At 55.8% G+C, this 20,435-nt stretch overlaps 7 protein-coding genes across 7 annotated transcripts; 4 read left to right on the top strand and 3 right to left on the bottom strand.

Moving 5' to 3' along the window:
* The first annotated feature begins 1,594 nt into the window (after positions 1-1,594).
* On the top strand, positions 1,595-2,571 carry TRIREDRAFT_122113 (uncharacterized protein). The gene is made up of 4 exons (XM_006965797.1): positions 1,595-1,642; positions 1,816-1,891; positions 1,967-2,009; positions 2,081-2,571. Exons 1-4 carry the CDS (start codon positions 1,637-1,639, stop codon positions 2,217-2,219), a joined length of 264 nt encoding a protein of 87 aa, XP_006965859.1. The 5' UTR covers positions 1,595-1,636; the 3' UTR covers positions 2,220-2,571.
* A 499-nt stretch (positions 2,572-3,070) lies between these two features.
* On the bottom strand, positions 3,071-4,945 carry TRIREDRAFT_78437 (uncharacterized protein; the record flags this gene model as incomplete). The annotated part of the gene is made up of 1 exon (XM_006965645.1): positions 3,071-4,945. One exon carries the CDS (start codon positions 4,943-4,945, stop codon positions 3,071-3,073), a length of 1,875 nt encoding a protein of 624 aa, XP_006965707.1.
* Positions 4,946-6,771: 1,826 nt separating this feature from the next.
* Positions 6,772-8,358, top strand: TRIREDRAFT_62352 (uncharacterized protein; the record flags this gene model as incomplete). Its single annotated transcript, XM_006965796.1, has 3 exons — positions 6,772-7,155; positions 7,215-7,812; positions 7,898-8,358. The coding sequence occupies 3 exons, from the start codon at positions 6,772-6,774 to the stop codon at positions 8,356-8,358; spliced, it is 1,443 nt and encodes a 480-aa protein (XP_006965858.1).
* Positions 8,359-9,466: 1,108 nt separating this feature from the next.
* TRIREDRAFT_4136 (transcription elongation factor 5) lies at positions 9,467-12,773 on the top strand (the record flags this gene model as incomplete). Its single annotated transcript, XM_006965498.1, has 3 exons — positions 9,467-9,787; positions 9,868-12,100; positions 12,154-12,773. The coding sequence occupies 3 exons, from the start codon at positions 9,467-9,469 to the stop codon at positions 12,771-12,773; spliced, it is 3,174 nt and encodes a 1,057-aa protein (XP_006965560.1).
* A 536-nt stretch (positions 12,774-13,309) lies between these two features.
* On the top strand, positions 13,310-14,041 carry TRIREDRAFT_107918 (uncharacterized protein; the record flags this gene model as incomplete). Its single annotated transcript, XM_006965795.1, has 2 exons — positions 13,310-13,814; positions 13,968-14,041. 2 exons carry the CDS (start codon positions 13,310-13,312, stop codon positions 14,039-14,041), a joined length of 579 nt encoding a protein of 192 aa, XP_006965857.1.
* A 301-nt stretch (positions 14,042-14,342) lies between these two features.
* TRIREDRAFT_122110 (uncharacterized protein) lies at positions 14,343-16,358 on the bottom strand (the record flags this gene model as incomplete). Its single annotated transcript, XM_006965644.1, has 4 exons — positions 16,065-16,358; positions 14,943-15,937; positions 14,740-14,843; positions 14,343-14,601 (listed from the first exon to the last, which is right to left on the bottom strand). Exons 1-4 carry the CDS (start codon positions 16,165-16,167, stop codon positions 14,343-14,345), a joined length of 1,461 nt encoding a protein of 486 aa, XP_006965706.1. The 5' UTR covers positions 16,168-16,358.
* A 2,011-nt stretch (positions 16,359-18,369) lies between these two features.
* Positions 18,370-19,137, bottom strand: TRIREDRAFT_122108 (uncharacterized protein). Its single transcript, XM_006965643.1, has 2 exons — positions 19,066-19,137; positions 18,370-18,974 (listed from the first exon to the last, which is right to left on the bottom strand). Exon 2 carries the CDS (start codon positions 18,891-18,893, stop codon positions 18,552-18,554), a length of 342 nt encoding a protein of 113 aa, XP_006965705.1. The 5' UTR covers positions 18,894-18,974; positions 19,066-19,137; the 3' UTR covers positions 18,370-18,551.
* Between the last annotated feature and the right edge of the window lie 1,298 nt (positions 19,138-20,435).

Below are 20,435 nucleotides of genomic sequence, written 5' to 3'. Positions count from 1 at the left end.
GGAGGGGGGTGGCAGAGCCGGCAGCCGTCAGTGGTTGGATTTTTTTTTTTTTTTTTTTTTCTCACTTCAACCTCACCTTTTTTCCCCTCTCTCTCTCTCTCTCTCTCTCTCCTCTCTCTATACTGTACCTAGCAATAATAGCTCATGGTCTCACAGCAACGCTCTGTGAGCCAACCAAGGGCCCGGATTGGCCACAGCAGCCACGACAAAGCACGGCATCCCTCCGTTGGTTCGCTGCTCCCATGGCGGCCGCTTTGCTCCAACTCAGGCGATGCTGCCCCTCCATCCTTGCCCTCGCCTCGCCAGTGAGGGGCATTGAGTTGAGCGCTAACTGAGGGGCAGGCCAACGTGGAACAGCTGGGATAAGGGGACCGGCCGCTAGTCTCACCGTTATCTCGTGCTGCCACGGCGTAAAAGAAACAGGCCTCAGTATGTAATTCCTGGGCCAGGGCCGCAAACGGACGGCGCCCGGAGTGCAGAAGAAGACTGCGGCCTGTTCTCGGACGGTCTTTTCCTCTTTTTTTCTTTTTTTGCCTCGTCTTCGTACCGGAGCCCTGCAGGGCTGCACGTAGGGACCCAGCTGTGGACTATCGTAGTAGTAATGCCGTGGATATCACTCGGCGTCAGATATTACCACTTTGTAGTAATACCGCCCATCAACAACGACGCTACCAGCAAGGGCATCACCAACGCCATTTTGGTAGCTGGCAATGCCTCAGTCTGGCCTCATCTTGCCTTGCCGTACTTTCTCATGAGGCATTTGCCATAAAGAGTGCCGCCGGTGCCGCGCCCAGCCATCGCGCTCAGTACCGCATAGGTACTCATCCTCGTACTCGTACTTTCTGCACTTTTCGTACGTGATTGAGCAACTCCTCCTTTCAATGCTTTGGTCAAACGCCCCTTGCTGCTAGGACAAGGGACGGCAGCAGCCCTCCGTGTTTCGGCCCATCTCAACAAAAAAAAATTGAGCCTTTCTCCCCCACGCCTCACGCCGTTTTCCTAGCGCCGGCTCGGCAAAATAGTAGCGACAAGTTGTTGAATGAAGCGCGAATCTCGGGGAACGAAGCGGTGATCTCTCTAAGCGCGGTGAGTGTCTTGTGATGCGTGTATCAGATGGGCAATCCAGGCGTGATGCCAAGGCCCGGGCAATGATTGCGTCTTTTGGCTGTCTCTTCGATCGCATGAAGCTCTTTCCTTTGGCTCCCACATCATCGTGATATGTATGCGTACCCGTATGTGCTAATTCGGGCAATTGTTAGCACGCAGTCCTATCGAGATACTCCGTCCAGCTATCGGGCCTGTTCACCTCCCCTCTGCCCCTCCATCCTAATCGGGCTTAGGTGGGCAGAGTTAGTAGCCTTCTTCAAGCTTGTGAATGACTAAGCCATCAGGCATGGATAAAGCTGATTCAGCACCAAGCTCCAAGCTTGGATCCGGAAGACGAGGCGCCGATCTCCGAAAACTCATGGAGCGCTCGCACGTGATGCGTCAACCTCAGCTGTTCCTCCAGCCGCCTCCGAAGCTGTATTAGCCTCTCACCGTTGCGACACCCCTTGCGAGCCTTCTCCAGATACCCACAAACGACACCGACGCCCGGCTCTTGCATCTGATTTCGAAAAGGGAAAACTCAGGCATCATGGTGGTACGTCTTTCTTTCCCCCAGATCCCAGATCCCCCCCGGTTCGTTGCTCTCGTGCTGGCGCCCTTCGGCTCGCGATCGTTTCTCTTCTCTTCTTGAAGGGACCGCTTGCATTCCGGAGTTCCGCGCCAGATTTCGCCTGCATTTGACTGGCCGTTCTAAGAATCTGCTCGCAGCTTCTCGACCTGCTGACGCTGGGCCTCTGGTCAAAGGTTGGACGTTTGACTCACTATGCTTTTGACGCCGTCCTCCGTAAGAGAATTCTTCCTTTTCTTGGTCGTGTGGTGGTGTATCCCTGCATGTGTGCTGAGATTTTGCATGTGACAGTGTCGGCTTTCCTCGCTGGCGTGAAGCGCTCGACCGGCCTGACGTGAGTTTTGTCGCTTCCCCATCGATCGAGTAATCCTAATCGCAATCGCAACGGGCTAACGGGGCCTCCAGTTTCAAGAGCGACAAAGTTGCCGGCGAGAACAAGGAAGTTTCCAAGTGGATCGACAAGTACCTCGGCGTCGGCGAGTGGGTGATGGACCAGTCCGTTGCCATTGCCGGCTCCAGCGGCTTCTTTGAGCGCAAGCGATGATTGTCGTGGACATGTCATATCCTTTTCAGACTACCTCCCGTCGAGTTGTCGAGCCCAATCGTCGACATGCGACCGGTTGCCGAGCCATTTATCAACCCATCCTAACAGTCTGTCGGCCGGGAGCTCTTGTCTTGATTCGAAATGAATGCGAATGGGCTGGGATGCTGGAGGGGCCTCGTCTAAGGGAAAGGTCCTAGGAGGATGAAGTTTGGTTTCGAGTTATCATGACGGACGAGCCGTGCCAACGTCATGTTTCTGTTTGGGCGTTTGATGGGAAACACTTGGGTGCTTGCTTTTGTTACTCCGTGGCTTTTGATTTGAATGCAGAATATGATGAGATGACCCAACTCGCAAAATTCAAGAAAAATTGAAAGAAAAGAGAAACTCTGCACACTGACGAGATGCTGCTTGGTCGTCTTATTCATTCCTTCCACCCGGTTCAAATTCTGGCTCGGCGGCGTGGTCCACAAAGGCTCGTCGTGAGTTGTTTCCACTTAGCCGAGGTTACTCGGGGCCTAAGATTCTAGGACCCGATGTACTGTACGCTCAACTGGGTTGGAAAGCAGATAATCAACGAGCTTCAGCGACAATCCTTTGTAAAATGAATAGAAAGTCAAATCATCGCTTGATATGTTCTACTTCTTGGTCAACAGGCTTTTGCCACGCTAGATATCATCATCGTCAAGTCATGAAAGGAACAAACCACCACCAGGCCAGGGTATTGTGATTCCCATCAACTAGATATAGTCCGCCCACCAAAGAAACGCACACGAAAACAAAAATCCGTCGCTTGTTGATAACCAAAGACCCTGTGAAACCAAGTAGAGAAAGCAATCCGACAATATTCACCTTCACACGTGTTCCACCAGAAATTCCGGCGGCACCTCGTTCTCGCTGCTGTTATCAGCAACAGCGGGTTCATCCCTCGCATCATGTTCGCCGCCGAGAAAGTCTGACGGCACCTCGTTGTCGCTCTCTTCATCAGCCGCATGACTCTCCTCCTTCTGCGTGGCAGGTCGATGTCCTGGTTCTGCCTCTTTCTCAGACGCATCTCCGCCATCGCCGGGAAGCCGCTTCTCAGGGGGGTGTAGCAAGCTGTTTAAGACGTTGTAGGCCTCCTTGAAGGCTTCCAGTTCTGCGCCGATAGCACAAATCAAGAGGTTCCAGCGCTTTTCTTCGGCTTGCCTCAATTGGTCTTCCAGCTCTTCAATCACTTGCTTCATTCGGGACAGCTGATCGGAGAGAATCTCCTCCTGCGAGGGCACCTTGTCTTTGCCTTTCGGGCTTGAAGATGATGAAGACGCCGCGGTGCCACCCTGCATCGCCTCTCGCAAATCTGCCTCAAATGTCGAGACCAGCTGGGTGACCTTGTCCCAGACCCGGCCCCCTTCCTCCAACGCTTGGCGATCCTCATCGATACGCTCTTTGCAGCGCTTCAGCACTGTCATCTCCGCCGTCCACCATGATCTTGCCATTTCCAGCGTCCGCCGCTCGGGGATGAGGCGCATGAACTCGCGTCCTCCCGAAGCGGCCGGGTCTCCGTCAGCCTCGCCGCCCTGCCACAGGAGGTCCTCGTCAAGCGGTTGAATGGGAGGGTGCTGCACAAATGCATTTGCTTCGTTGGTCACATCTCGTAATGCGCCGTAGTATCCGCTGAGTCCTGCCTCTCTCTTATTCTTGATGTCGTCTATTCTCTCTTCCAGTGTGCGGTGCTCTATCCGCATTGCGGCCAACTTCTCCTCGAGCAACTGTATCTCCTTGCCTAGGGCATCATGCTGCGTGTTCAGGTCGCGCAGCTCTCTCGCTAGCGGCTCGTCGCCGTTCTCTGTCAGATCATCCAGCTCTGCCTGTATGCCGGTTTTCCTGCTGCCTAGCCGGTCCAGGTAGTTGAGCGCATCTTGTCGCTGCATCATGGCGTCGTCCAGGTGAGCATGTTCGTCTTCCTTGAGCCTCGTCATGGATGTTATCAACTCCCGGAGAGCGCCTCTGGTCGACCTCAGCCCTGGCGGCTTATCGTTTGCCGGCTGTCTGATTGGCACCACGTTGCCGTCGCGGGTGGCCCGAGGCGGCACATAGAGAGAGCTGGCCATCTTCGATTTGGAACTTTTCGTAGAGTAGAATGTGCTCGTCGGAGTGCTACTCCCCGTGCTTGATTCGTCATTCTCGTGGCCGGTTCCAGCGGCCAAGGCGGCGGCTTGCTGATCGAGCAGGAGCTGAACCTCTTTCTCCAAGGCCTTCTCTTGCCTCCGCAAGCCTCGCCAAACGGAATCGGAAGTGTTGATAGCAGCTTCACGCCTGTGATCAAACAAGACGCTGTTAGCCTCGGTCGGGCTGCCACCGAGAAGGCTATATGGCGTAGGTTTCTTGCGGCCTGAAGGGCCAACCGAATCGGCCCTGAACGACTCCTTGCTTATCAACATCGATGCTGTTATCGGCGGCGGTGGACCAGCAAACATCGGTCGTCGGTTCGGCTTCACGTTGTGAACCGACTGGCTGGAGCCGGACTTGCTACGCCATGTGGTCGGCGAGACCCCACGCGACTCGGATGGTTCATCATAGTGGGATTGCCAGGCTCTAGGCAGGTCTCCCTCGTTTGACGAGGCATCGTCGGGTCGAGGGTCCAGTTCGTTGAGTTGGTATTCGCTGGGAAGTCGTTTCGGAGGGTTGTGGAGAGGCAGGATGGGCGAATGGCGATGGGGGCTCGTCATGCGTTCGAAGAAGGCCATCCCGGCGGTTGCGCAGAGCTGGTCTTCGTTGTGGGTTATGCGGGAGGATGATGGAAGGCGATTGGCAAGATAGCGGCGAAGGCAGAAGAAATTTGGGCAGCAGTCGATTTACAAGAGCATCGGGTAAGTTGATTTGACGGTGACACGAGTATGAAGCATCATTCAAGTGTGCTTTGTTGAAGCTGCTCACGAGGACAGGTATTGAGGACAAGACCGCGGCATGTGCTTGGGAGCTTATCGAGACGCTATCTGTACCTACTCTGCACTGTGCAGGTGGGCACATGTCGCCATAGACGCTGTAGACGAACGGCTGGCTAAGGCCGTATCAGCTGATCTATGCCGCACCGTGAGTTGCATTACGGAGCTCTGGTAGCTTCTTCTCGCCCGCTAGGAATGATCGAGTGTAATGGAACCTTGTGCCTCGAAGAAAGCCGTCCAATCATGCTATGACTTTGTAGTAGCTGAATCTTGCGAAGAGAGGGACTTCAATCTGTATGATCCAAATGGGTTTCATCATGATCATGAGAGAGGCCGATCCGCACAGGAGCTCAATCAAAGCAACTCGAGCACCAAAGTTGATGCATGTGAACTAAGACGCTAAGGCTGCCGATGAGTTAAGGCTGATGAGTCAAGGCTGTTTCGCACAGTTGGGTCACCATCAATGTTTTCTGCGCATCTAAGCTAAATGATGTCCATGGCGTGATTTTGAAAGGTCCCTCATCCCGTTATTATTGATTCGAGTGGCTGTAATTGAAATCTCGCTCGAGTCTGTGAGACATGTCGACAGCAAGATCCAAGTCCATGCTATGAAGTAGTAGTACTACCCGCCTTACTAGAGCACCCACCAGACAGCACCCCCCCAAGGATGCTAACCGCAGTGCTAGCCGCTGCACTCTGGCGCCTCACTAACGCCCTGCCGAGCTTCCATCCAACATGAGCCGGGCCTAGGTTACTCTAGGTACATACTCGGTAATCCAGCTCTCTGCAGGTACCTCTGTATTATCAGCACGCAGCTCTGGGCGGCAGACGCTGACGAACGCTAGAATGGCCTTGGTCTGATCCCTCCAGCCGTGCACGCCTCGTCTGCTCTGCCTCTGCCTCTGCTTCTGCTTCTGCTTCTGCCTTTGTCCCTCATCTTTCCCCCCCGGCTCGTCGTCTAAAGATCCGCCAGACAAGACAAAACGTCATCAACCAGCACCGCGCTGCCAAGGGGGGCCGCCTGGTCGCCTCGTGATCCAGCCCTGCTGCTTCTGCCGACCCCCCATCTGACGGACGACCAACTGCTGAGCCGCGCCTCGCCTATCGCCATCCAGTCCCACGTCCCACGTCCCAACCGCCTCCAGCCACGGACCACAGACGCACAAGCCAGTCCGAGTCGAGTCTCAACGCCCCGGCCAGCCCCCAACCGCCAGCGAGGCGCCATGAACCAATCACATCAGCTGCCTCCCCCGCGACGGCAGCAGTCGGCCACGGCTCCCTATGGCGCTCAGCTCGACGAACTGCACATGTCCGGAGTGAGCCCGCAGAGCCAGATGGCATCGCGAGACTACGCTCCCCAGATCAAGCTCGAGCAGTCGCCCGCCAGCCTGCAGAGCTCGGTGCCCAACGTGCTCCAGCCGGGTGGCATGTCGCGCCCGCCCTTGTCGTCCAACTCGTCGATGCATCCCGGCGCTGCCTCTGGTGCCTCCAACTCCGCCGCCTCTGCCTCTGCCTCTGGCGCTGCCTCTGCCTCTGGCCCGGCCCAAGCATCAGCCTCTGGCTCAGCGTCCGCAACCGCCCCTGGCGGCCATTCCGACTATCAGTCGCCGCAGAAGCCCGTCCTCAACATGGCGCACACCTACTCGCGCTCCATCAGCTACGACACCCCGGCCTCGTCCTCGTCATACCACGCCTACACGCCCACCACGCCCAGCGGCTCGTCGTCGCAGTTCATCTCGCCCCAGGATGCAAAGTACGGCGCCCCGGGCGCCCAGCGCACCTTTTCCAACACGCCGCTGGGCCTCGCCGACATCCGCCCGCGCGCCGACTCGAGCATGTCCGACGGGGCCCCCGGCACCCTGGGCTACGAACTCGCAAACACCCAGCCGGGCCCCAGCAACTACCTGGCTCCGTGGCCCATCTACGCCTTTGACTGGTGCAAGTGGACGCCCCGAGGCAACGGTGCCGGCAAGGTCGCCGTCGGCAGCTATCTGGAGGACGGCCACAACTTTGTAAGCCAGTGCCCCCCGTAGTTGAGTATGGAAGATGCAAGCTGACGGGCCGATGCCAGATCCAAATCCTAGACAGCCAAGTCGTCCCGACGCCGCAGGATGTATACACGCCCGGCACATCCAAGTACAGTCTCGAGTTCTCAAAGGTGGCCGAGGCCACGCATTCGTATCCCGTCACGCGGCTGCTGTGGGAGCCGCCCTCGTCGCAGAAGCAGTCCACTGATCTGCTGGCGACCTCCGGCGACCACCTGCGGCTGTGGTCGTTGCCGTCCGAGACGTCGGCGAACCCAGGAAACACCATTACTCGGCCCCAGCGCGATTCCGCCGTTACGAAGCTGACACCCCTGGCGCTCTTGTCCAACTCCAAGACGCCAGATCACACGGCCCCGCTGACGTCGCTCGACTGGAACACTGTTTCTCCCAGCCTCATCATCACCTCTAGCATCGACACCACCTGCACAATATGGGACATTCCGTCTCTGACGGCCAAGACACAACTGATTGCGCACGACAAGGAGGTCTACGACGTACGGTTCTGCGCCAAGAGTGTTGACGTGTTTGTAAGCTGTGGCCAGGACGGAAGCGTTCGCATGTTTGACTTGAGGAGTCTGGAGCACTCCACCATTATCTACGAGCCGACAGGCAAAGAGGATCGAGGTTTGTCATCCAATACAGACTCAAAATGCCCATGGGATGGTTTATGCACAGAGATACGGTTGATTGCTAACTGATACAACGACAGAGTCCGGAGAGCGGATGAGCCCTACAACTGCTCAGCAGACTCTTTCGAACCCTCCCCCGCTCCTCCGACTAGCTACGTCCCCCCATGATACCCATCTCCTAGCGACATTTGCTCAGGACTCAAACGTGATCCGCATCCTGGATGTTCGGCAGCCTGGCCAGGCCCTGCTCGAGCTTCGCGGACACTCTGGGCCCATCAACTGCATTGAGTGGTCTCCGACACGGAGGGGGACGCTGGCCTCTGGAGCCGACGACTGCCAGGTGCTCCTGTGGGACCTCATGAGCGGCTCGTCTATCAACGGCTCGCAGCAGCAGGAGAACCAAAGAAGCCCCGTTGCATGCTGGGATTGCGAATACGAAATCGGAAATCTGGGCTGGGCACCGCACTTGCAGGGTACCGACGGCGGCGAGTGGCTCGGCGTCGGCGCAGGCCGAGGCGTCTGGGGCGTAAAAGTCACGTAGGAGCCTCTTTTGGGTGGGCGTGTGAGTCGAGGTGAGGCCCAGCAAGAACTGTACCTGTACCAATGAAGCCTCATCTCTCGACAACGGGGAGAAAGAAGACTGGTTCCGATTGATATAGACTTGGTTGTCTGGCGGAAAGGGAGGCGGTATATGTATCATCTTGGAAGGGTTTACCGGAGTTTTTTGTACCGATGGCCCTGGCTGCATGAGAAACAGCAACAGCTTTGGAGTATGGGGGCGTGACGAGCAAACGATTGGAAGTTTGGCCATATGGATATGGTGAAAGGGATGGGCAAGGGGGGGCGTGAAGCGGTTGTCATGTCCTATGCAGGGGTTCCTTTTGCTACATGTTTAGGTAGTTTATCGCAATTTGAAGCCTCGAGATTCAAGAAGACGGGCTTGACGAATACAGCGAGCGTATGCATCTCTTGAGTTGCTTTCCGTCAGGAATGAGTTGCTTGTTACAGGCGAAAGCTCCTTTAGATTACTCCTCACTGTGGCTGTTGTAGGTTAAGGTTCACATTGACAGCTGGAAGAGAGATCACTTGACGCACGATAAGGCGTCTTTGGGCCAAAAAATCACAGACTTTCTAAAATACTTATCAAGATTCATTCTGTCGGTATATCGACGGTTTACACCCCAGAGTTGGCTCGAAAAAGGACGCTGCTTCATGCGAAGTTAGCTCCATCACCGAAGGCGTAGACTTGATCGTTAAAGGCTGCGGCTGGCTGTGACCTAAAGGGTTTCAACAGCAGCCGTAAAGCTTAAAATAAGAAGCCTCAGAAAGAGGATCAATACCTACCTCACCCGAGATAGAGATTGACTTTTTGACATGCAAGTTGCTTTTTCTCTTCCGCTTCTGCGCACATATAAATGTTTGCCTCCTCCCCTGACCCGACCTTTTCGGATCTTCCTTTTTCACACCCAAAATCCACTCCAAGTCAGCCAAGCGCGTTTAGCCCGACAATTACCCGTGTCGGTCACTCGCCTTGGCTCTTTGAAAGCGAATTCCTTCCTGCCATCTCCACGCCTCGTCTTTCTTCCCCCTTCAACCTCTCCATCTCACATCGTACGGTAAACAGCACGCGTCTCTTTGCCGTCCCCAAGATGGCTTCCAACGATCGCGACCGCTTCGACGACTCCGAGGACGAGGAGGACTTCAACCCTGCGCCTGCCGACATGTCTGACGACGAGGAGGCTAATGACGCCTCCAGCCGGGCGCGAGACAGCAGCCCCAATCGCCGCCAGGAGGCCGACGATGACGAGGAGCCCACGCCTGCCAAGTCGCGCAGGGCTCGGGATGAGGATGAAGATGAAGAAGAAGAAGACGAGGAAGAGGAAGCGGGTACTCGTGGTCGCCATGACGATGACGACGAGGAGGAAGAAGAGGAAGAAGAGGATGACGAGGATGAGGATGATGTTCAACATGTACGGCTACCGATTCGAAGGCCCCTCTCATCTGACGATGAGCGTTGTAGCGGTGAGGATGCTGACATCGGATAACCCAGGGTCATCGCAGAAAGCGCCAGCGCGATAGGCGGAACGCCTTCATCGATATCGAGGCCGAAGTCGATGACGAAGACGAGGGTGAGGACGACGAAAAGGATGGTGAGGAAATAGAAGACTTCATCATCGACAACGCCCACCCCGACGACCTGGTCGAGAGCTCGCGACTGGACGATGACCGACGACACCGCGAGCTCGATCGCCGCCGCGAGCTGGAGTCCAGCATGGACGCCGAGAAACAGGCCGAGATCCTGCGCCAGCGGTACGGCAATCGACGACCCGGCAAGAGCTTTGGCGACTCGGCCGTTGTGCCCAAGCGCCTTCTCCTCCCTAGTGTGGACGATCCCAGCATCTGGGCCGTGCGATGCAAAGAAGGCAAGGAGCGAGAGGTCGTCCTCTCCATCATGAAGCGAGTGGATGAGCGAAGAGGCACAAAGGACGAGCTGGCCATTACCGCGGCTTTTGAGCGCGGCGGCCCAGATTCCGTCATGAAGAGCTTCGTCTACGTCGAGACCCAGAGGCAGACTGATATTCTCGTCGCCCTCGATGGTATTCTCAACGTCTATCCCCACTCCAAGCTGACGCTGGTGGATATCAAAGACATGCCCGAGCTGCTGCGCGTCACCAAGACGCCGACCCTGGAGCCGGGCGCCTGGGTGCGACTGCGCAAGCCGGCCAAGCACAATGGAGACCTGGCTCAGGTCATTGATGTCACCGAAAACGGCCTGGAGGCGAGGGTCCGTTTCATTCCTCGACTCGACTACGGCATGCGCGACGAGGCGCTCTCTGCCGTAACTGCAGACGGGAAGCGCAAGAGGGCCCCGGGAATGGGCCCGCGGCCGCCCCAGCGGCTCTTCAGCGAGGTGGAGGCGCGAAAGCGTCATCCGCGCCACATCCAGGGCAACCCGACGACCAACACCTGGACATACATGGGTGAGGAGTTTGAAAACGGCTTCCAGGTCAAGGACGTCAAGATCCAGCAGCTCGTGGTCACGGACGTCAACCCGTCGCTGGAAGAGGTGACGCGATTCGCCAGCGGTGCCGACGATGGCACCGAGAACCTGGACCTCAAGGCGCTGGCGGCCAGCTTGAAGGACAGCAACACGCTCGTCACGTACCTGCCCGGCGATATCATCGAGGTGTATGCTGGAGAGCAGAGAGGCGTCGTGGGCAAAGCTACCAATGTGCAGGGCGACATTGTCACCATGTTCGTCACCGAGGGCGACCTCAAGGGCCAGAGCATCGAGGTGCCCATCAAGGGCCTCCGCAAGCGCTTCAAGATTGGTGACCACGTCAAGGTGATTGGCGGCAGCAAGTTCCAGGATGAGGTCGGCACGGTGGTCAAGATATCCGAGGACCGCGTCACGCTCCTGACGGACCACACAAACAATGAAGTGACAGTCTTTAGCAAGGATTTGCGGGAGGCCAGCGACATTGGCGGACAGGGATCGCTCGGCCAGTACGAGCTCCACGACCTTGTGCAGCTCGATCCCACCACGGTCGGCTGCATTGTCAAGGTGGACCGGGAGTCGCTGGTTGTGCTGGACCAGTTTGGAGACACTCGCCAAGTCATGCCATCCCAGATCCCCAACAAGCTGCCCAAGAGGAAGCAGGCGGTTGCCGCTGATCGGGAGGGTTCAGAGATCCGCCTGGACGACGTGGTCAAGGAGTTTTCCGGGCAGCAGCGCCAGGGCAAGATTATCCACATCCACCGCTCGTATGTGTTTTTGCACACGCACGCGACGAACGAGAATGCTGGTGTCTTTGTCACCAAGGCGAGCATGGTTAACACGATCGCTGCTAAGGGAGGCCGTGTTAACGCAGCAGCGTCGGGCCCTGACTTGTCCACCATGAACCCGGCCCTCAAGATTCACAAGAACGGCACCGAGAACAAGCCGATTGCCAAGACGTTTGGTCGGGACCGCGCCATCAACCAGACCGTCATCATCAAGAAGGGATACTACAAGGGCCTCCTGGGTATCGTCAAGGACACGACGGATACGCACGCTCGCGTCGAGCTGCACACCAAGAACAAGACGATTACGCTTCCTAAGGATTCTCTCAGCTACAAGGACAAGATCACGGGCACGACCATTGACATCAACGGCAGAGGACGGCCGACGCCGGGCGGAGCAGGGCGCGGCTCCGGGGACAGGGTGCCTGGCTGGCAAGGAGGATCCCGCACGCCAATGGGCGCTGGAGGTTCAGACCGCGTTCCCGCTTGGGGATCACGAAGTAAGTTGCCATGTTCGAGTCTTCTCCGCCGCCCCTTACTGACATGTAATTAGCTCCTATGGCAGGTGGCCGTACACCGGCGTGGAAGGGCCAGGATTACTCTGGATCGCGGACGCCGGCTTGGGCTGACGGATCGAGGACTGTCAATCCGTATGACGGAAGCCGGACAGCCTACGGTTCGGGCTCACGCACGCCCGCCTGGCAAGCTGGTGCTAGAACCCCGGCGGCAGGCGACGCGTTCGGGGCCGGTTCACGCACTCCGGCATACGCTGGTGGAGGGGACAGCTGGAATTCCGGCTCCAAGACGCCGGCCTGGGGTGTTTCGGCGCCGACGCCCGGGGCCAGCGGCAACGACTCCTGGGGCTACACTCCAGCGGCGACGTCTTCCGCCGCCTACGATGCCCCGACTCCCGGGGGTGCCATGTCAGCTCCTACTCCTGGTGCCTTGAGCGCGCCCACGCCCGGTGCCTACAACGCTCCCACCCCGGGAGTTTCAGCGACTCCTGCCGGCGGCTGGCAAGGCGGATGGGGAGGCCCGGACTCGGCACCAACACCAGCGGCTGGTGCTCCCACGCCGTCTGCTGGATACGGAGGCTACTCAGCCCCAACGCCTGCAGCTTACGCGCCCGAGACGCCTGCGGCTAGTGGTCCGAGGTACACGGATGATGATTGATTAAGTCTGCAGGGTTGAAAGGACTGGTTTTGGTGGTTTCTGACATGGTAAACTGGGCGTTTTTTGGGATTCAAAATTGTAATAATACTGAAGAATGAGGGCATCTAGCTGCTCTCTTGACAAATCCAATGATATTAGGAAGCGCTTGGCTGGTGAGGATTTCAAAAGTAGACGTGGAAATTGCTACGCTAAATTCAGAAAGTCTCTTGCATTAACATTTAGCCTTGTGTTGTTCTCTGACATGGTGAGATTGGAGTCTGTGCCGTGATGATGCTTTGTCTGCAGGTGTGGTTTGAGGTGGACTATGGATCTACGCTATGTATCTCTGCCTTGGCCCGAGTTTCGGCCGAACGATGAGAAAAAAAAAACCCCCGAAAGGCTGGAGCCGTGTGTCTGAATCCAACTGCTCCTCAATTCATCCATATATTACTCAGTCTCACACCCAGCACAGCCAATTGCAAAGCCAAGAGACAAGGGGGGGAAAATATCACACAGAGGGATTACACTTTGGTCAAAAGAGAAGATTTCACAGCATCATGTTTCGCTCAAGGATACGCAGCCGCTTGCTGGAGCGGTACGAAGGGCAACTTTTCCGGCAGATGGCCGATAACCTCCCAGTGACGACGACGAGGAGGACAGGATACGCGACAAAGAGTCCCTTGAACAACAAGGCTTCTTCTTCTTCTTCTCCTTCTTCTTCACCACGAATCACCGCAACGACCTCTGCAGCAACAGCAGCAGCAGCAGCAGCAGCATCACCGCCCTCCAGAAACGGAGGACAAGGACAAGGAAAAGAAGGAGCAGCAGCAGCAGCAGAAGCCGCCGCCGCTCTGCGCACGGCCGAGATGCGCGAATCTGCCCTCCGCGCGGCCCGTCTGCGGCGTCTGGCGCAGCACCAGGACAGGCTTGCCGAGGAGGAGAAGAAGAGGGAGGAGAAGAGGGAGTATAAGAGGCGGTATGACGGGGCGGCGAGGAGGTGGGTGTCGACGATTATTGCGCTGCCGATATTGTTGGTTACGAGTTATTATCTGTTTGATCGCTGTGAGTTTCTCTTTGCCCTTTTTTTCTTTGTCTTTTATTGGGTGATGATGTGTGTGTGTGAGAGAGAGAGTGTGTGTGTGTGTGGCGACGAAAAAAGAGAGAGGGATGGAGACTTTGATAGGGAGGATTTTTGCTGACTTTGGAAATCCGCAGTGGTGTTGGGCAAGAAAGCAAAGAGTTTGGAAAAGTATCGGGGGAAAAAGGCGGACTCGGATGGGTCGAGGTGAAATTAACTTGGGGTACTACATGGTGCAATGCTCTTTGACAGGCTGTCGAGGGCTGTGGATGAAAGGTTTATAATGATTGGCAGATGGACAGCTTGGGATACATCTTTGCAACTGAATCTCTGTCCCAATGTCAAGAGTAGGTTATTCGACGACGACGACGAGTCTATGGCTGTATTACCTGCATCTCCCTCTTCATGTCTACATACACAAGGCTCGGCTCAGATGCAACTCTATCCAAAAGAAAGGGAAAAAAAACACCATACAAACCAAAAAAGGATAGAAATATCAAGCAAACATCCCTTCACAGCCTCGCCCTCACCGGCGCAGTCCCCTTCTTGAGCATCTCCTCCGCGTCCCGCCTCGACCACTGCCGCACCACCTTGCGCACAATCTTGCCGCTCGCCAGCTTGGGCACCTCGTCGATGAAGGCGACGCCGCCCACCAGCCGCTTGTGCTTGGCCACCCGCGCGGCGGTCCACTCCTGGATGTCCTCGGGCGAGACCTTGCCCCTGGAGGCGGGCTGGAGGACGACGTAGGCGCGGGGCCATTCGTCTTCGCCGCTGTTTGTTGAAGAGAAGACTCTTTTGTTAGTTCTTAAGAAACTTTCCTGAAATGGGAGATGAAAAAGGGGGGAGCATGTGTTGGAAATTGAAAGGGGGAGAAGGAGGGGGAGTTGAGGAGGACGAGGAGCAGCGTACAATTTGATGTCGACGACGGCGGCGTCGGCAATGTGCTCGTTTTCGAGGAGCACGGCCTCGAGCTCTGCTGGGGCGACTTGCAGGCCGTTGACCTTGATGAGCTCCTACATATACAGACTTGTGTTAGCGAATCAAAAGAGAGAATCAAAGTTTTGCAACTCGAAAAGAAAAAGAAAAAGGAAACTCGCCTTTTTCCGATCGACAATGGAAAACAAGCCCTCGCTGTTGACAACGGCAATGTCCCCCGTCCGGAACCAGCCGTCCTCGTCCAGACACTCCCTCGTCGCCTCCTCGTTCCGCCAGTACCCCAAACACACATTCGGCCCCCGTATAAACAGTTCGCCGGGCTCGCCCGCGCCAACCTCGTTCCCATCGTCGTCGAGCAGCTTGCACTCGCAGTTGGGCAGCAGCCTGCCCACGGAGCCCAGGTTATCGCCGTCCAGGCCCTCGGCAAAGGTGATGCCGCTGCAGGTCAGCTCCGTCATGCCGTAGCCCTGCGTGATGCGGAAGCCGAACTTGTCCTGGCACAGCAGCTGCAGCTCCCTCGACAGGGGCGCGGCGCCGCACATGAGGTGCCGCACGGTCGAGAGGTCGTAGCGCGCCGTCTCGGGCCGCTTGGCCAGCATGACGACGACGGGCGGCGCGACCTGCAGCTGCGTGATGCCGAAGCGCTGGATGGTCGCCAGGAAGTCCTCGTACTGGAACTTGGGCAGCACGTAGATGGGCGTCAGCGTCTTGGCGGCCATCAGGCAGGCGTACAGCTGGCCGTAGGCGTGGTACAGCGGCAGCAGGCCGATCCAGCGGTTGCGCGGCTGCAGGTCCCAGGCGGGCTTGCGGTGCGCGTGGCGCAGGTGGATCGACTGCTCGACGTTGGCGATGAGGCTCGCGTGCGGCACGCAGACGCCCTTGGGGAGGCCCGTCGTGCCCGAGCTGAAGTTGATGGTGGCCACGGTGCGGCGCGCCTCTGCGGGCGTCAGCGCCGGCCACTGCCAGTCGTAGGCCTCCTCGTAAGGGGGCAGCATGGCCTTCCAGTCGACGACGCCGTCCTGCGGCGGGAGGATGGCGGGCGAGTCTGAGAACTGGAAGATGCGGGCCTTGGGGATGTTTGCCTTTGCAGCGGCCTCGAGGATCTTGGAGAGGACGGAGGGGTGGGCGAGCACGGCTTTGGCCTCTGTGTTGGCGAGCTGGTAGCTGAGCTCTGGATGTAGCAGTCGTGATAGCACATCTGGTGTTAGTCCAAGGATCATGTTCATATTCTCGCCCAACCGTTTATATATAAGATGGAGACGGCATCAGAAGAGACTGGGATAGGTATCACCACCCACCGGCAACGGTAAAGACCGGGTTGGCACCGCTAAAGATGCACCCCGACCCCGTGATGCCCAGATACGCAGCCGGCACAAAGATGTGGTTGGGCGTGCATATCATGACGACGTCGCCTCGCCTCACGCCCAGGCGCTGCAGGCCCAGCCCCAGACGTCGGATCCATTGCACCAGCTGGTGCGGCGAGAGGCTTCTGCTGGGGTCCTTTGCGTCGAACCAAATGGGCTCGTGGGAGAGCGTGGCGCCATTGCCAAAGAGGTACGTGAGGACGTTTGTCTGGGGGATGTCGAGGGGTTCGTATAGGGACTTGATGGGCATCGTGGCGGCGGTAGTTTGTGATGTGATGAGTTGTGGTGAGGTTTGATGAGATGAGGTTTGATGAGCAAGAGGTTTCTTTCTATAGGTATCTATAGTACAAGAGACGGCGTGTGATTCATGTCATGCTTCGGTTTCGACGGAGTAAAGGGAGAGCGAGCCAGCCTTTATAACGAGATCGTCAACCTCAACCTTTCCCCTCTCAAAACATTGTCCGCGGGAAAATTGAAAAAGAAACCTCGGTTGCCTCTTTGTGTTGGGGGCACTTGGGACGAGCACCTAAGAATACCAAAGTGTGTGTGTGTGTGTGAGTTCTACAAGAAGCTAAGGGGAGAAGAGGATCTTAGTGGGTGGTTTGCGAGCGTGCCCATTGGCTGGCTAATCAATGCCGGTGCCGAGCGGCTTTTTTTCTTCATGCAGGGAAAAAGAGCCGAAAAAGCTGGGGTATTAATTAGATGAAGAGGTGAAGAATAAGAAGAGACTGAGAACGGGGATGAGATTGAATATCTAACAAACATGTAGTAAGGAGCGTGAATGGGAAAAATCGAATGATGATTCAACGCAAAGAAGTAGAGAAAGGAAGATAAGCTGATGTGATGCAGTGTAGAAGCTTCTCTTGCTCCGGCAAAGTCGGTCATCTTGTTGCTCCGCTGGACCTCAAATCTCTGATACTAATAGCAGCAGCTGTTTGCTTTCGGCTGCCGGCGTACCGACTTGCGTGGGGGGAAAGCCTTTGGTAAGCAGAGCACAAGCATCAGGGACTATCTAGCATATCATTCTGGTATCTGTATGTCAGGCTTTGACCCATTGCCCAAAGGTGTCGCTGAATCTTACATGGTTCACGACGGTAATTCATCATGACCTTTGCATTTGTAGGGTATGTATCACTACCGCGTCAGCCCTTGTTGAGTAATACAAATGGCACAGCTCCATCAGCCCCGGCTTCATCCACGATCTTGGGTGTCTAAGATAGTAAACGACTCCATAACCACTACGATGTTGTTACAGGTAAGCAGACTGGATGTAGCGGCATTTTACGCCCGTCCACAACTCAGCTCAGCCCCCCCATCTGCCGTGTAACCTCCCCCGAAGATGGACGTACCAGCAGCTCGGTAAGAAATATACATCAAATCTCAGCCTCTCGAGAGGAAAAGAAGGAATAGAGAGAGAGAGAGAGATGACGGCTAAGAGGCAACCATGTCGTCAGAAATCATCTCCCCTCTCACTTACACACCTCGCCTTTCATTGCTTGACTGCATATGCTACCCATCAGCTCAAGGAACACATTGGCGCCACTTCTAGCACTACTGTCTCAACCCATCCTCCGCTTCAAACAGCTATAAATTCACCATCAATCCACGAACGAACAGACGTGAGTTCTATGTTCTATGAAGCCGATTGACATACCCGCTCTACACTGTCAGCATCAACTGTTGATGCATTTCTGTCAGAAGGTGGAGCTTCCTCACTTGAAAGACCAGGAGTGAAACTGCGCATACCTTACATTGATGCTCCGTCTACAATCTGCTATCAACGGGTTTAGGTCTAACTGGCACGGAAATCTCAGTCTATTAAGGAAAGAGAGCTTCCGTCTTCAACGTTCCCTCTCTGTACGGCATTTGTTATATAAGAGGGATAGAGTCATTTGGCGAGGCCCCAAAATTCAGCGACATCGTTTAGGTATTAAGTGTCGTTACCTACCCTACAACCTTTGTTTCATAGCAGTAATCAATGTAAGAAGGTTTACTATGCAATGAGATGTTACAGAGATCAATGTGTTGTTTCATGTTCATAGAGAATTACTGACTGGTTTCAAACATGAAGTCGAGGTAGGCGTGGTCTCATACAGTACCAAAGTATCTTGAAGGCTCCAGTAGGCAAGGGAGTCTCATAGCTAGAAGACACAGTCAAGTGTTTTACAGATTTGTATTCAACTCCTCTTCGCTAGAGACGAAGTGTACAGAGGCATAGACTGATATACAATCGGTTGACCAACGCCACGGCGAGCCCGCTTCCACAGGCTCCAGCCATCCCAACCACCAGTTCATCCGGACCAACCAGGCCAGCATAGTCTCAAGAACAACGACGACAACAGCAACATGGACAAAGGAAAGATATAGTGAGAAAAAAAGGAGAGTATAGAAAAAGACGAGCCAGTTCACATCATCAAAGCCTCACGTCTCGCTGGGCTTGGGCCCCGAGAAGCGCGCAATCGACTTCTGGATGCCCCTCTCCATGCCCTTGGCCATCCTCTCGAGCGGCAGCCTCTCGTCCAGCTTCTTGACGGCCTTTGAAATGGGCGGCTCGATGCGCTGGGCGGTGCGCTCGGCAGGGCTCGTAAAGTAGTTGATGTTGCGCTCCCAGCGCGGCGCCCACTTGGTCGTCTGGCGCGCCATGCGCTCCTCGGCGCCGGGCATGGCCATGTACAGGGGCGCCAGGACGCCGACGCCGGCGGCGCTGATGCAGAAGATTTCGGTGGGCTTGGCCTTGGGGAGACGGGGGACGCGGGGAGCCATGATGATGATGGTGGTGGTGGTGGTGATGTCTTGTTGATGGAAATGGAGGTTTGGTTGGAGAGTGTCACGAGAGTTGATGTTCTGATGATGCCCGGTTATTAGTGTCTGAAGAGTGTGCTCAGATAGCAAAAAAGGGAATCGAGAGAGCAAAAGGAGCGAGAACACAACATACCAAGTGAGGCGACTGATGAAGTTAATCACAGTCGCAAAGCAGTTGTTGTTGAAGAGTGTTTAGGTCTTGATGAGTGTTGATGAGAAGACGACGATGAGGATGAAAGAGGAGGGAGGCAAAGAAAGGAACAATAGCAAGAGCCACATACCTCCGCACTTGCCTTATATACCCAATGCCCAATCGCCCCAGGTTCCATCCCCCCCTCATCCAGGGATGACACCACCCTCACGCGGTCAGAAGCAAGGCAGCCACGACGCAGTACCTTGCGCTCAAGTAAACGGCAGGCGGGGACTATCGGCAGAAACTCTGGGGTGACAAGGACGCAGGTATCAGCAAAAGCGACAGCATGTACCGACTCATTCCTTTGCCTGGAGTGAGACTGGGGGGGGGAGGGAGAGATGCGGAGAAACGGTCAAGGTTCAGCGGTACGAAGGGGTCGTATTGGCGACAGGGCGACGTTGCATGTATTTTCCTGCCTGCAGATACATGTGAGACGTGACTGCTGAAGCCGTACAGTGTGTGTGTGTGCGTTTGTGTGTGGTTTTGCATGAGTTAAGGCAGGTATTCATAAAGGCGTACAATAGCGGCAAGCCACCCCAGAAACCGCTTGCATCAAACACAACCACACCACTTTTTGCCTTTTTCCTTCTCCTCATCAGCCGGGGAGGGGGGAGGGTTACACTCGCATCCTGCTAGTTAGTAGTAACATGCTTGAGGCTGGAACAATGACTGCAGAAATCCGCGCCTTGTGCCTGGAAATTACCCCAAACGGACACATCGCGAGCCTCACTTTTTTCTTCCCATTATTTCTGCTTCGACATCACCATTGTCGTTGTTTTGGTGTTTTTGATTGTTGCCTCGACATCGCCCCGCCCCCAGACTGGCGCTACTCGGATGCTGTGGATTTGGTGAGATGGAGCCTGGCCCACTTCCCCAGACGGCACAACGATCCTCTTGTCTGTTTCGTCTCCACCAGAAGGAGGTCGGCTCGTCTCCTCCGCCTCTCCCTCTCTCTCTCCGCGCTTCATTGCTTGCCCTCACATTAGATGCCAAGCTTGCCTGCTATCAAACCAGTCGCGGCGCTGCTCTTTTTGCTACGGTACTCGTGTGTAAGGGAGGGGTCTCGTTATGCGCTCACAGATGCTGGAGGGAACAGGCGCTGCAAAGCGGTGTACCTATGTAGGTATCATTCTGCCAGTGATTGAACCATGAAAATGACCAGCAAATGCAACGCCCGAAAAGAGCCCTGATTGACAGCACAATCCTGCAATAATAATTAACCCCTCAAGCAAATCCAGCAGCATGTCGCGCCACTCACTCATCATTCATCAGCAAACCATCTCACATTGGCCAGACCTACTAAGCCACGA

Source organism: Trichoderma reesei, assembly GCF_000167675.1.
Source record: "Trichoderma reesei QM6a unplaced genomic scaffold TRIREscaffold_10, whole genome shotgun sequence".
Classification (NCBI taxonomy): domain Eukaryota; kingdom Fungi; phylum Ascomycota; class Sordariomycetes; order Hypocreales; family Hypocreaceae; genus Trichoderma; species Trichoderma reesei.
The sequence above is the reverse complement of the archived record's forward strand: the minus strand, read 5'-3'. Positions and strand labels throughout refer to the sequence as shown.

Bases quoted from the DNA above. Each gene is read 5' to 3' on its own strand.
- TRIREDRAFT_122113 (XM_006965797.1), top strand. The intron at 1,892-1,966 runs GTAAGAGAATTC...TGCATGTGACAG, and splicing joins TGCTTTTGACGCCGTCCTCC to TGTCGGCTTTCCTCGCTGGC. The intron at 2,010-2,080 runs GTGAGTTTTGTC...CGGGGCCTCCAG, and splicing joins AAGCGCTCGACCGGCCTGAC to TTTCAAGAGCGACAAAGTTG.
- TRIREDRAFT_122108 (XM_006965643.1), bottom strand. From the start codon at position 18,893: ATGGCTCCCCGCGTCCCCCGTCTCCCCAAGGCCAAGCCCACCGAAATC.